At 37.0% G+C, this 16,018-nt stretch overlaps 1 protein-coding gene across 22 annotated transcripts in view; it reads left to right on the top strand.

The window, feature by feature from the left end:
- ADGRL2 (adhesion G protein-coupled receptor L2) overlaps positions 1–16,018 on the top strand; it is a 179,620-nt gene that overhangs the window by 51,055 nt on the left and 112,547 nt on the right. For all 22 annotated transcript variants that reach the window (XM_040610963.1, XM_040610964.1, XM_040610965.1 and 19 more), the window contains exon 2: positions 767–939. In XM_040610963.1, the coding sequence (XP_040466897.1) occupies positions 867–939 (73 nt within the window). In that variant the 5' untranslated portion in view covers positions 767–866. The remainder of the gene's footprint in view (positions 1–766; positions 940–16,018) is intronic.

Raw genomic sequence — 16,018 nt, 5'->3', positions numbered from 1 at the left:
CTTTAAGAATTCTTCCTTTGGTACATCATTTACTGGAGCAGTGCAATTCATATTTCTCAGTCTGGGACAAATCTCGTCAGAGGCTAAGGACAGGCGAGTCTCATCCATTGTCTGAAGGTGTTTATTGGGTAGAAATATGGCAAACTGTAGAGTCATATGAAGAGGATTTCTCACCAAGGAGAGTATTATGCAAAGTTGCTGTTAACGCTTCTCTTCAGAGGAGTGACCTACACGTAGCAAAAGGGAACGCCAGAGCCGTGGCAGGGAGGAGACCTGCAGAGCCCTACTGTTAAGTGGTGTTGCTCTGTTGTTCTTAGCCACTCCATGTTTTGAATCCCTAAGAGATAAGGCAGTGCCCTAGATTTAATTTTGTTGTTCTTTGAGGTAGAGAAATGCAGGTTGTGTCAGATTTGGGGAGTGGGAAGAGCTTAGCCTAGTCATCTGCAAATCCAGTGCCTTATATTCAGAGAGAATGTTATCTTCCCCCACCCACCCAATGTGTTTTAGTGCAAGTACGTCACTAACATTCATACTTCCAACTTTAACACGTATCATTATTTGGCATTCTGTTTAATGATCACTGACCTTGCGTGATTACATCCCACAAACCTGCCAAATTCCCAGCTACAGTACAGGTGTACTGTCAGTTTTTATTAAAAATATCTGTCTTCATGTCAAGTAAAATTTCGTATTCCAAATTATTGGTGTTCAGCTATTGATGGATTTTTTTTTTTCTCCTTTTCTTCCAAACCCTCTGCTTCTCCAGGTATGAAGATGAATAATGCAGACCGCTGGTTTCGATGATGCTGGGCTTTTATAACTGGATTCATTAAGGAATACAAAGAAAATTCTTACAGGGATCAATAATGGTGTCTTCTGGCTGCAGAATGCGAAGTTTCTGGTTTCTGCTCATTATCAGCTTCCTGCAGTGTACTGAAGGTAAGCTGTAGTTTATTTTTTTTTTACTTGAGTTTGCAGATGAGATGAATGGTCTGTACAGTTAATTTCTGTTAGATGATTTGGACTTTTAGGATGTTAAACTAGAAGTATCTGTAGTGTGTTCTGGGTTTAATTTCTAAGACTCAAATTGTCTCTTTTAGAATGAAAAAAGAAAATACATTTTTCGGTTTTGATATAGTGTGGTATGTTGAAACTGAGATGCAATGTTCAGGCAACTGAAGTGACATTGTTAATATCCTTGGTCGGTAGGTGCCTTGTTTTTGGACTTTCCCTGTTAATTCGTTTTTCTGTTCTCATTGTGCAGCCATTTATCAACAATGTATAGATATGTTAAATGTGATATAAAATAACTAAAAAGTGGAAATGAAATACCCGTTTTACTTTTGTAATTTGGCTGGCTGAAAATAAAATGGAAAACACTTCATTAAGATTAGAACTATGCAAGATAAATTTCAGGAAATAAAAATCTAAGTGCATACAGAAATAGCATCTACTTAAAAATATTTTTGCTTTTTTAAAAAAATGGGGAAAATGCTTCATTGCTATCAAATGTGGTGTTTAAAATAGCTCTTAAATTGAAGAGATGAGGAAGGAAAAAGCTTTTTTAAAAAAGTATCCTCTATCTCATTTTCTTCATAAACTTTATTTCATCCCTTTAGTCTGTCTCCCCAGCTGTTCTTGTGGCCCTTTTAATAGACAGAGAAACACAAATGAATGATCAGGAAAACATGGTTTATGAATTTTTAATTACAATTATTTGTATAGAACTTGAGGTTGTTCCTGGGTGTAATCATTTTGATTGACTAGATTGCAGGTGAAAAGAGTGGTTGAGTAATAAAATAGCATCTCCGTGCCTTATTACATTATTCAGTAGTCAGTATATAATACATAGGCTTCTTTGGTGCATCTGTGGTGTGATCACACCATCTTTTAAAGCAGATCCATACCTTACCCTGTTAAAATTCTTTGAATTTTAAGGCTAAATTTTCAGAGATACTTCAGGAAAGCTGCTCTGCCTCCCCCTCTCTTCTTTCTGAAATCTATACAAACATAAAGGATCTAGTCCCCAAAAATGGCAAACCCCAAGATTAAAAATTTAAATATTGTATACAGTCTTCCACATTCACCATGTAATTTCCTAAGCATTTATTCTAGACTAACACAGATCGGGTCTTGTGTCGTAATGATAGACAAGCTTTACTGAAATAGGTTGTTCATATCTATGTGTGAACGTACACATGTACCAGGGAGTGAGTCCTAGGCGTCTTCGTGGAGGTTTCTGAATGTGGGGAAGTCTCATTTCACTTAAATAGCATTCACAGTCAGTTTCTCCTCCCTGCCCTCTTTCTTCTTAAATATTGCCAGAATATATTAGAAAACTTGCATTTCCCACAGCACACTGCTGATCTTGGATGGTTTCATCACTGGTGGGGTTTCTGGTTTGCTAGCTGCTGTACTGACTGCTCTCTTGGTGTCTGTTGAGTCAGTGGACTTGAGTAAAATCTCACTTTTATAGGAAAGTAAGTGCCAACAGCTGGGAGGCAAAATGCTTTTCAGCCTCTTTTCACAGGTAAGGAAGGTAAATGTGTATTAGGAGAATAGGATTATAAATCTTAGAACTGGCTGGTTAGGTAATCACTTCTGTTAATTATAAATGCACTTACATTGCAAAAGTGGTTGCACTAGTTGAAACCAACGGTATAGGAAGTAGAGGCATCTGTTTATGTATTTTCTGAAGTTTTAAAATACTAAGGATTTTATTTGTTATTGCAGTTGTTTCAAATCCCTATGTCTAGTACATTTTACAAAGATTCACGTACTTGCAGTTTCATGCTATGTGGTGGTTGAAAACATTTGAAAACAGAAAGGAAAAGCAAACAAACAACTCTTGTTACAGTAGCAAACAGCATGCTGCAAAGAGTGTTTTATCTGCTGAGTTTGGAACGGAAAAAGTCAACTGAGAACTTCTGCAGATTGAATTTTTGCCATTTGCAGAAAGCTAATTTTCATTGTCATCTGTAATATTTCAAGTTCATTTTGTTCTGTCCCTGTTTTTTTTGCTTTTAGTAGCCAGTAGCAATCTTTTGATGCTTCAGTTGTGAATTTACTTTTTTAAAGTCTATACAAGAGCTGCTTTTTCAGCTAAAAGAAACAGGGAAGGAAATTGGGAGCAGATATCAGAATCGTACCAAATTAATTGTAAATTCTTAAAATAAATGAAATACTGTGTCTGTGTATACTGGAAATGAATATTAATATAGAGTTGGCTTCCAGCCACAGAAGCAAAATGAATACCGCATTATTACACTTTCTCACAAGATTACATTGCCTTCTGCTTCAGTAATAAGAGATGCCAAGTGTAACGTGCTTTAGTAGCACTTCATGCCTGGAAGTATGAACATGAACAAAGGTTAAAATAAGAGCAACTAACTTTTGCTAGAAATAAAAAAAAATATCTTTAATTCTCTCACTTGCAGCTTAGGGGTTTTTCTAGAAATCTTATGGATATATGCAGGTTGTTGTAGTTGGTGGGGGAGAGGAAACGTGGCTGAATTCCCTACTGTTCTATTTTAATGTTTCTGTGCAATTAGATGGGACGGGGGGAAGATCCTGGATGTGGACAAGTGAATCGTTTGTTCACATAATGAAACATTTTCCAATCAAGATAAAGACTTTGTTACTTTCACAGTGCCTTAACTTTAACTCAGCAGGGAACTAGCAAGCAGGCACAGTTATATGAAGGCTGCAATTTTCTTTTAGTGTCAGCTATCCAAACAGGGATCGTATCTTCAGTTAAGAAGGTCTTGGTTTAGCCTTTTTTTTCCTGGCTAGTGCAGTCCAGGTAGGGTTGTCTTTGAAACAGTCCACTTGTTCAGGTAGAAGGAACCTGGAACAGATGAGTGCTAGCAGCTGGAGGGGAAAGCTGCACCGAGTTATATACACTGCTGGTATATTGATCAACAACAGGTCAATATTGTTGTGTAGAGAGCTGAAAAACATCATTGCTGCCATCAACAGCAAGCATTGCAGCCTTAACTAAAGAAAAGATGAGAGGCAGGAAAAAGGAATGAAAAGCTAAAGTTAAAAGCTTGAATATGAATGTCATTTCCGAAGGTATCTTCTGTCACTTTTTCTAACATACTCTACTATAGGTATGTCTTTAAAACTACAGTTTTATTAGAAAAGACAGACTGAAAGAACTACCTTGGGAAGTAGTTTGAGTTGGAGTTACAGAGGTAGCTGTGCGCAGCCTGGCCTTGTGCTGTGGCTGATAGCCTGGGGGAGACGGGAGCTCCCACTGGCTCAGTGTCCGTCCCCATCCCTGTCCCCATCCCTGTTCCATGCCACCCTGGCTCTACGGTCTCGCAAAAGGAGGGTGCTCGTATTCCTGTGGGTTCCATGCAGTTGAGCCCCGCACCTTTACTTACCCGTTTCCTACAAACTGTAGGAAATGAATTGCTTCTGACACCATCTTTTCTTTTTTTTTTTCCCCCCCTTCCTAATTAGGTGAAATCATCCATCAAGTTAAAAATTATCTGAGAAAATACAGAAAGTCAGAGAGTGAGATCACACATGCCTTGTTTCCATAGCAAAGCAGAGTAAAAAGCTTATTATACATATTATTGGTTTCTCTTCAAGCAAGTTAAGACAGATAGACTAATATGCATATGAAAAAAAGATGTCAGAGCTAAACATTCTGATTAAGATTGGTTTCTGGACTGTACAAGTTTAGATATTTTAAGTTTTTATCTTGCTTACAAAGTCCACCTTTTTGACTAGCTTTAGATGCCTTTTGTTCTTACTGTCTACTACTGCTTGAGAAGCACAAGTGCTTGGGAAGCACTGAAATAATTTTAGTTGCTTGCATTTTATTTTAATCAGGCTTTAATATAATTTTATTCATTTTATTATGAATTATTATCTAGACTTTGTCCAAAGAAGAAGCATCATGCTGTCATTATCTATTCTGTTTTCCTAAATGGCATTCATGTTTTTTAAGAAATCCATCCTGTCTTTGCCTCTGAATGTACATTTTACTTAACATTATGCCAAGAAATACACATTCTTGTAAATTCCGATTGTGCCAGCCAAGGAGCTGAGTGTTAAATTGGAAGCAGTTGTAAGTGTATATCCAATATTAGTGCATTTACTGAAGAAGACATACTAAATACAGACAATGTACACTGGGCCACTACAAAGGTATTTGATATTTTAGTGTATTGCTTCAGGTCTTCAGCCTCCTGTCAAGCCACCCAGACTTAGAACGTCTAAGACATACAGCACAGGTACTCACATTTACTAGGAAGTATTATTAGGATTGCCCAGGATAAAAATTAAAAAAATCTTGTACCCTGGACTTGAGAAGAAATCAACTTCTGTTAATTAGCGGATTTAAGTTCTGCAAGGGGTGAAACCCATTACGGGGTCATGCAAGAGCAAATAGGAGCACTAATTTAATTTCTAGCCAGGGAATTTGTCACAGTGAGAGCTCTGTGAAGCACACAGTTAGCAGGCAACTACTTGGTTTAACAGAGGTTGCAAAGCATCCGTAAATGCAACCCAGCGTGCTGAGGCCAGCCAGCTATTGCTCACCCTTTGGAGAGTCAATCTAATAAGCCTTCCGATACTGTCTTAATTTTTATCGTGTATACCTAAAGTGTTCTGTGATTCTTTAGCAAGTGTTTTTTCTTAATTGGTTGGAACAGATTATGCAGAAGAAAATATCTGGGTGGAGGGAGCAGTTGGGTTTCTGCAGAAAGCAACTGCTGCGCTGAGTCCTGTTTTCTTTCTGGGAAGAACATGCGATTTTTCACTGGGATATTGTGGTGCATACTTACCTGGGACATCTCTTTTTTAACTTTCCTGAGGGGGGTGTAGGCCCAATGTATTTTCTAAAAAAGGAAATTGATCTAAACAGTGAGACCAAACTTCTTAAAGAAGAGTGTCTGTTACACTTCTCAAGTGCATTTGCAGCTAATAGAGACTGACAGACTGCCTGGAAAAGCCAGAGATTCTTTAACATGCTGGCAGTGAATATCCTTTTGTATATTCCCTGAACAGTGAGGTCTGCAGGATCCTGTGCTGTAACGTTACATTTTTGAAACCAAAGCAAAACCACCACTATTTTAAATTGAGAAGAACTGTGTACAAGAATGCATGAAGAACTATTTTAAATATTATACTAACATTTCTATGAGAATTGCTACAAAACGTTAATGTAAGGGTCTTATAATTTAGACAAAGGAAAAAAGCATAAATGCAGAATAACTATGCAGAATTCCTATGAGATGAATAATAGTACTACTATTTTGATATGCTGTCCTTTTTCTCAGTTACTTAAAAACATTCTCCTTTATGAGGGGAGATTTTGTATCTTCTTGAGCTCTGTATTCAGAAGAACAGAACCCTGTATGGTGTAAAGCAGTAGAAATGCAGTTGTGTTGTGCTAAGGGCAGATGCTGTATTTTCAGAACCCTCTAAGCTATTTCTTCAGTTTACCATCTTCCGTTGCCGTAACCTTGGTGAGTCTCGTGGTGAGGCGAGCCATGCCGCTGACCACTGCAGTGAGTAGAGATTGACTTAACCTTCAGCTAATCTGCACTGACACCACTGCCTAAGGGGCTTTTCTTTTATTAAATATAAATTCAGGTGTATTTTAGATTAGTTTATTACGGGAAGGTGCCTTTCCAAGAACACAACAGCAGAATTTGGACATACATGTCTTTTAAAAAACAAATAGGCTTCATTAGTATTCTGTTACTAAATATAGAAAAAAAAATAATTTATTTTTATTAATAGTTGTATTTTAAAGTGTTTAATTATTTTCATTTCTCTTTTCTGTTAAGTGGAAGAATACTGTTTCTATCATAAAAAGGTTTTTTATATAGCTTTAACAACGTCTGTCTTCATATTGTATTTTTAGGTCATGGTGTAAAATGGAAGTATAACTGCCTGAAGCATCTGCTATCAGTGAATACCGCAGCACTGATTTCTTAGTACATTTAGTGTCCTTATGATCAGATTATAAAAATTACCATCAAGTATAATGATTTTAGATTTAGTATTTGTTGACAAGTTCTGCAAGCACATAATGGGTTTTCTACTTGCAAGTAGATTCATTGATGTTCATGGTCTACCTCTGTGAGTAAACGGTACATAAAAGTAATACGTTTTGTGCTGTGTGTTATACAGATGTCTTCATAGCAGCAAGTGTACGTAGGATGAAAGGGCTACAAAAAAAGGACTTAGGGGAACAGCTGTAATATGTTTCACGTACGTGTTACGTGCCTGCCTCCATGTTTGTAATAGCATTCCAGGTCGTGTTATGTGAGGAAGAGGAGATAAAACAATTCACAGGGAGGAGTTTTTGGCTTGTTGTCCATCCATACTCTTGCATAAATGCACTTAATAGTATAGGAGCTCCCAACATGTTGTCATGCAGTTGTATATATTTATACAGTAATCTTCATGGAAGAGACACTTAAAAAATGCCTGGCCTTTTACAGTGGCTAAAGAAGTGTTGTATTTACTCATCAATATTGGTTGGTCAGAAGAATATTTATAGTTATTCCCTCTTATTATTTTTTTATTATATGACTTTCTACTTGGATAATACGGCTCTAAAGCAGCCACTTCATTGTATTACATGCCGTCCAAGTATAAAGTTAGAAGAAAGGAAAATAAGGGAATAAACCACACATGTAGTTCAGGTTCATGAAAAATTTTGTTGTACTTTCAATTTTACATGGTACTTCTGTATCTGTGTTGGTAGAATCAGTGCTGGTGTTTTTTCTTTCTAATCACTTCAAATTTGATAAGATCTCATTCTGTCAAAGCTGGATCAGCTCCAGTTTTACTCTCTTCTATAAATAGTACTGGTTTATGCATTGATGGTTTGTTTGGATTGACATTTTGAATGAGACACAGGAACACTGGGTATTTTTCCAATCATTGTTCACTTTTTTTTCCAGGAATATTAGATTTTTTACATTTTTAACACAGGATAAATATTGTATGTGTGATTCTGTAAATAAGCTATACCTCAAATCCAAAGACACCATATGATAAATTGAATATGCCGTTCTTTCTGATACATAGGAGCTGAAAAAATCCTTTTGCTTGAAGGTGTCCCCAAATTGCTGCCTTTCCAGAAAGAGTCTTGACTACCCCACTGGCTTTTAAAACCCATTGTCTAAAGCTCTTTGTGTTTCTATAATCTCTGTCTCCTGGCTTTCTTTTGAAGTGTAGGGAAATAGAGATGTATGAATGTTGGCTCGGTTTGTGGGTCCTTTTCTCAATCAAGGAGACAATTCATCCGTGTCCTGGTGACATTAAGGCAGCCCATGTAAACGTACGTGAGTGTGCTGGTGTTGGTAGGGGAGATTCCCTGGCTGTTCCTCCTGAGCTTGGGCCAGTCCGGGTGGTTGGGAATGTTTTGTTCTTTTTGTTTTCTCAATTCATACTAGTATAATAATCGCTGATGTTTTCTCGGTGTATAAAATGTGTGTGTGGGAGACTAGTTGGGAAGCAGAATGAAATTTTTTTTTCATCTGTTGCCTGAGCAACACATACATGTGAGAAGCCCAGGGGGACCACATAACTTTCAGTTGTTGGATACAGCATTTGGTGAGTTTTATGAGGGATCTTGACAATGGCAGGAGAGCTGGCTTTTGTGTTCTCCCTTGTCAGGGATTTTGATGTCTCTCTCAGGAGTTTAGGTAGTTTTGTTCTGTTCTGGCAGAAAGTACAATTAATGCAAGGTGCTGTTTGAGCAATTTTCCTGTTAAATTTGAACTCAGTAATTCATTTAGTAAACCTGAGAGGAAGTTGACACTGAAACCAGATTCTCCTTTCTACTGCATTTTTAGTTGGAAAAGCAATCAGAAATGTTTGCTTTTTAAAGACTTCAGCGCTCTTTCATATCACTTCTGTTTTAACCATCTTCCTAGTGAGCTTCAGTTGCATTTGCCTGTTCACCACTGATCCTGTTTGACTATGCATGTGACTTGATCTGCTTTACACAGTATTTCACATTAATTTCTCCTGTTTCTCCCCATTGAGCTGCCCCAGTTCTTTTCTCAAACTTAGGCTTGCGGGTTGCCTTTAATATTTTGTCTTTTTTTAGTTATTATAAAATGTTACTGCACCATTGTTAACATTTACCATTGAAAGTCTATTGGAAAAATGTGAGTTTATGCCTTAGAACTGATCTCTTTTTTTAGTGGCTTAAGATAAATACGCTTTTCGTAAACAAAAACGAACAGTTTGCTGCTTATGCTTTTGCATCATTTAATTTGCAACAGATGAAGCTGCTGTGTGTGAAGAGTGAAGCATGGAAAGTACTAGAGGGCAAACGGGTGGTTTGTGATGTGGATTATTACCCGTAAAGATGGATAGAGTCCACAAAGCATCACTTCATGTATTAATGTACCAGCTGGAAAAAAAATTAAATATATCAGCATAGCATGTCATGCATAAACTGTTTGGTTTAGGCCTTCAATTCGATCCCACTCAGTAATAAAAAAAAATCAAATCTTCTATTACTTTATGCTAGTGGAAAGAGATAATATATATCTTCATATGTATAAAAAGCATCTGTGCAAATACATTTTAAAAAAATCAGAATACAAAAGTTGGGAAGTCATCCATATGTAAACTGTCTTGAAGGATTTAAAATATACAGTGTTTTGTTCTGCAGTGTAAACTAAGTGCTGACAGAAAAATCGTTGAGAAATTAATCTAACCACCACTGTTTTCTTTACTAGTTACACTGCAATCTAGTAATATAACAATTATTTTGTTATATGTATTTTATATAGCAGCGTAACAAATAATTTGTTGTATAAATTATTTTGAATTTCACTCTTTTAAATCAGCAATGTCCTAACTCAGTGGTGGCAACAACTCTAGTTCCAATATATAATCTTTCTTTGATACATTATTTTCTATCCCTTGTTTTTCTTATGAATCCAATTTACAGCATTTTTATGTTGCTTTCTGCTTACAAAAGGTTTTTTGAAGTATGAGGAGAGACTTTCTGAATATTTGCTATTAAAAGTTTGTCATCGTGTTAATGCTATTTGTAAGACTCAATATTTACTCCAAAGCCTCATCTGGTTTTACTCCTTTTAATGCCTTTCTTTTTTTTTATTTGGCTGATTTAAAAAAAATAAAAATCTAGTGGTGATAATATGGAAAAACTTTACTAAAGAAAATCTTTGGTGAAGGTATGAATGATTGTGACCTGACCAAAATTTATTCTCTTGATCCTATTTCCTTTTGGAGTAAGGGATGAAATCTTAACTGGGGTGGGGTGGGGTGTGTGTGGGGTGTGTGTTGCATTTCAAAGCATTCAAAGATGTTAAGCAACAATAAAACTCTGTAACTATTTAAATGACAGCAGCTGACTATTTGAATTAACTTTGTGTTTGGCTTAATTTGGGGTTCTAATTATTCCTAACTTACGTGAGTAGATTTCAATTATACAATACTGCAGGGATTTGTAGCTAAGGCAACTGAAGGAATCATTTTACATAAAGTACTTTTGTTCAACTGATGTGGCAGGTTGAAATGGAATGATAGAAAGTGGGAACTCTTGTCTGATAAGGCCCAATGAATTGTTTCTAGTGACACGATGAAGAAATAAGATGAGTAAAGCTTACTATTGAAGATTTTGAAAACTTTTGTGCAACATGTTTGCATTTTGATAATGTGGCATTAGTTAACCACTCATAAGCAGGTGATTCTCATGAGTGTTAATAATAGATCTGTCAATAAAAAGGCAGTTCACATTTGTGTGGTACCTTAGTTTGGTCTTCCTGAAGTGACTTTTCCTAGAGCTTATTAACTAAAAATTTCATTCTTAAAAAGATTTTAAATATGTATTTATGTATGTCAGCCTTTTAAATAGGAAAACAGTTTACTGCATGGTATTTCATGTTTTACACATGAAAGCATTTTTAGACATACAGCTCTCATCTCCAATAGCCCATTTATTTGAAATTGCTGTTCCATGAAAATAATTCTCATTTACGCTACATCCTTAAGATAACCTAGGGGAATTAGAGGTAAAGGAGGTATTGGAATAAAAGACTCCGGAATCAGTTTCTGTTTGTATTACCCACATAAATGTATACTCTTCATTTGGACTTAATTTTTGAACAAATGACCTGCATAGTTTCAGCTTAAAACCAGATATTTTTAACAATGTGCACATACATGCTCAGCTAATATTTCATTTTTGTTCTTTGAGCATTCATAAAGTCATGCTTTCTAAATGAGATCTGTGGCACAAGTAGGTGTCTCCTTTTGATGGTGTAGATTAACATCGCTAGACTTAGAATGCTTGGTTTTGTTTCTCTCTGGGTTTTCCACACTCACCTTTTTTGGTTTCTTCAACCGGAGTACTGAAGGTTACAAGAATGCTTATTCTGCTGACTCAGAGGAACAGGCAGCACAATAGCATACCTGCAACCTAAACTGATAAGTCTGGTTTTAGAGCTGTCAGATTTGCCCGTGTCATTTGACTATTCACCTAAACCTTAGAGACTTTAAGAGAAGCATGGCAGTTGTTTTCTGTGTATGTTGAGTTTAGGAGATCAGATCTTGACATACTTCTGATGAGGTCAATATAAGACTGATGCTGTTTAAAGGGAGCAACAAAACCTATTTAGGAAGCATATGGTTAGAATGTATAACAGTAACTTCTAAATTATATTCCAAATAAATACTTTGGGAAAAAAAAATATTTACACAATAAATAGATCCACATGCATCTCTCTTCCCACCCCACCTCCTGGCCAATTTCAGTTTTCTGTGGAAAATACGTATTTTTGATCATATGTCTGCTGTTAACATATTAACACTACACACTTTCAATTAGTACTGCTGACAAGTTATTTGGGAAAGTCTCTGGAGCATGTGGAGGTGTGCACAGCTTCTCAGTGTCAGGTGTTTGCTTTCCAAAGTGAAGGTATTAAGATTTAATTCTCAGATGTTTGCAGCAGACAGTGTGCCTTTGGAAGGCTGTGAAGGGCAAGGCTGCGGCTGCCCTCCGTGCACCTGGGCAGGAGGACACCTGCACCCGCCCCGGGAGCCAACGTCACGGCGGCTGGGACGGCTGCGCTGCTGGGGACACGCACATCAGCGGGGTGAGCCAGATAACACTGAGCTCCGGCATCCGTGTGGTGGCCCGATACGGGGAGCAGGGCTGGCAGGAGACAGTCTTTCTTTTAGGGAGATTTTTTTCCCTAGTCACCTCCCTGAACAGTGTCACCTGGGCGCTGGGACAAGTGGGAGAAGTGTAGGTCATGGGAGAGCTGTCAGCGTGCTCCACCCTTAAGTAGATGAAAAACACGGTGAGATCTGTGCGTGCACTGGAGCCTGGGAAACCATGGCGCAGATGAATGGGCCTTCTATTTTCAGGAGGGAAAACAGATGTAAAATGTGTCATTCTTTGGTCTAGTACCAGTTTGACTCTTCACAGGATTAATGCTACTTTGTGGGACTCTGTCATCTACAGTTAGAGTATCTAGTGCCTGCATCTCCTTGATTTAGTTACAAAGGTGGTGAAATGTATCCCAAATTGTCAGCAAGTGTTTAAAAGTGTATATATGAAGGCTTTGTGGCTTCATAAGGGTGTGGTTGGGTAGATGTCAGAGTTATATCTGATTTTTGTTCTGAAGAGGGAAACAAGATTTTTCCCAAGGTGTCATTTCCCAGATTAGCTAGTCCTTTCAAAGGCGCATTAGGGCTTTTAAGATTGTGTACAGTTTTACAGGAACTGAAATTGCCTTATTGTATCTTGGTCCTTCTAGTTCAGATTTTTTCCTTTCACTAGTGGTCAGTATTGGAAGCTTCTGAGGAAGGTGCCAAAATACTAAAATGTGCAAAGTAGCCTGCTTACAGTGGACATTTAATTATCCTCTGTCATTGAGTCCCAGTAGATATATCCTAACTCATTGCTTAATTAAATACTTCTTTAAAATATCCTAAGTTGTATCTTTTAAGTTTTGGAGTGCATTACTGTGGTCAGGAGTGCCCTTGTCCTTTGTAGACTTCACTCTTTAAAGACATTATCATGGAGCAGATTTCTTAATCTCTCTCTTCTCACCTCATTTCCAGATCATTTAAGGAGCATACTAATACCATTGCCTTGTAAATTTTGTCATCCTGGTTTTCTCCCCCCATACTCTCTATCATCCTTTTCTGATGATCTATGCCACCTCACAAGCCTCCACTGTGCAGAGGAAATCATTTAGCTTCTCTGCATTGTCTTCTTTAGCCTTAGCTGGTCACCTAATTCAGCAAACTCGTCACTTCTCACACAAAAGTAGGCTTCCTACTTTTGTTGTACTTGAATTTCTGGTTATATATAGAAAATGTTTTGGAAAAACACCTGTGAGTTTAAGATGTGCACAGAACATAGGAGTAGAAAAAATACAGCACAGAGTCGGGAGACAAAGCAGTCATATTTTGCTGGTTTGGTTAACATTATATAGCAATAGAAGTCAGACACTTTAATTTTGCAGCACAGTTATAAATTTTGCTATATCTAATTGCAGCAAACTCTTCCTGCTCAGCAGATTTTTCTTCTTGCTGAGCAAGTAGAGTGTTTATATGAATGATACTTGGGTATATAACTTGGTTTATGGATGTTTAAGGACTTACAGTTTTCTCTGTAAAGTCAAACTTAATTTTTTTTCTTTTTTTTTTAATGAAAAGACTTTATGGCCAACACATGCCCCATGAGAAAAGGAAGAAGTTACAGATGGTCCAGAGGAGAGGGTCTGCTTCATATATAAAACCTTCATGTCAGCATTTCAACAGAGCATTTTCTTAGGAGATCTCTGTTACCACTGACACTTTCACATTGACAAGCATATGGGATGTAGTGCTGAATGTGTAAATTGAAATGATCACATCTAGCATTTCCCTCTACCAGGTGCCAGCTTGCTGCTGCAGCTCTGCACTTTATGCTGAAGGAGGAGTGCTAAGAGTAGTTTCATTTGCTAATTACCTCTTATCTCCAGTACATAGTCCTTGGGCAAACAGCTTACCCAGGTGTTTTTGAGAACACCTATCTGGACAGTGCAGGATTGCAGGTGGTCCTGTGGTGACAGTACAGTGTGCAGAACATGGAAGAAATCTCCATCCATCTGTGTGTGTTTTGGTTTTTGGTTTTTTGGGGGGTTCTTGTTGTTTGGGGTTTTTTTTAAGTCCTCAGTGAAGAACAGAAGACAAATTTGAGAGGTATATTCTGTATTTATCAAATTTGTCAGTGTGAAAAGCAGAAGGCTGCTATTCTTCATCCCAAGAAAAATGTGTGCACGTGTTTGTTATGTTGGTTTTTTTGATAACAAACCTGATTTTCCTGTCGTGTAATTTCAGCAGCAAGGAAAGTATGTACATGCCAGTAAGAGTTTTGCAAGGACCTGCAAGTTAAAATAAATAAATGTGGTGGTTTGAGGAAGTGGTAGACTCTAAACTGCCTTTCAGTACTCCTTTTCCAGGAACCAGTTTTACAGGATTATATAATTTTACTAATACCACTTTGATCTGTCATTTATACAAAAAGGCAGGCTTTCCGAAACATTTGCCTTACATGTTCTTTTTGGGCTAGACTTAATCACTTGCAGAACTGATAATATTTTCTCATTCTTTAAGAATTCATATTACAGTCTTACACTTAATACGACTGTGGTTTGAGTACAGAATGGTAAAAGGAGCCTTTTAATTCATAATCCAGTAATTCAGACAGCTAAATTATGCCTCCCTTTACCTGATGCTTATTAAAATGAATCCAAAGAAACTTTAGAAGTGTTGATGTTATCCAGTTGCCCTTTTAGGTTTCTTTAATGCTGTTTATAGAATTGATACATTCTTTACTATGAGTAAGTGCAACACCTGTTTCTTTACGATTTTTCCTTGCATTTTTCCCACACTTGCCATAAGTCACAATTTTTATTCTCAGGCATTCTATAGAGTCCAAAATTCATGATGTTCACTTAAGCATCTCAGCTACATATGTATATGCCCAAGATAATTTTATTAGTAGTTGCACCTTCACGCTTGTTTTATTTCTTGCCTCTAGTTTGCAAGTTAATATTTACTAGCACTCAAGAATCATTATATAGAAACACATCCAAAGAAACAAAACCAAGAAAAAAAAATTAGAGAAAACAACCCAAAGGAAAAAGGAAAACCACCACAACAGTACTGGGCAACAGTACCTTCCTCTTGAATGGAAAAACTCAAACCAGAGCTTAGAATCCTGGTGAGGACATTTTAGGTACCAACAATGCTCTTTTTAAAATCAGTTATAAAGAGTTAATAAATACTTTAATACATTGTTAATTGATAATTAAAGAATCTAGCAAATGGACAGGATTTTTTTTAACTAGCTTGAAAATAACTCCTACCATCTCTTGATATACTCATGTTGAGCTCATGCTGCTTTATGATTATGTATGATTTTAAACATGTGCTCATTTATGTCTAAAAATTATGGTCTTAAGTGTATTCAAAAAAATCAGTATCAATCGCAAAGCCTATTTTGAAGGATCTCTGGTTGTTTAATTCTCATATGTTTCTGTGAAAACAAATCCACGCATATCTCTGTCTTCCTCTCTTTCATTTTTTCTGTAACCTATTTGGTTTGTAATGTTACTGCAAGAAAACAAGGAAGTGCTTTTTCAACAGCTGGAAAAAAATTGCCATTTCATTATCAGTTTGAGTAGGAGTAAAACTGTTGAAGGTAATAACTCTAGTTAATAGATGAGGCGAGGCTGACAATTATGGGTGCATTTCTGAATGTGTTAGGTGCCTAACTTCTGTGCCAGTCAGGGAGAATGAGGTGCTTTAGAAACCTTAAAGAAATATAGCACTTGTGAATTCTCACTTAACTGAGAAGTGCATCCTCATAAATGGATGAGCTTCCCTCTGCCTCTCTTTAGATTAGGAAGACCAATGAAACTTGGGTTGCATTTGTCATGCACAGGTTATGCTGAATTAATAATTTCCTTTCACTCTTGCCTTGGCTGTGTTCATCCCCTGCTAC

Source organism: Falco naumanni, chromosome 11 (assembly GCF_017639655.2).
Source record: "Falco naumanni isolate bFalNau1 chromosome 11, bFalNau1.pat, whole genome shotgun sequence".
Taxonomy (NCBI): domain Eukaryota; kingdom Metazoa; phylum Chordata; class Aves; order Falconiformes; family Falconidae; genus Falco; species Falco naumanni.
Note: the sequence above shows the minus strand (reverse complement) of the source record. Positions and strands in the feature narration are given on the sequence as shown.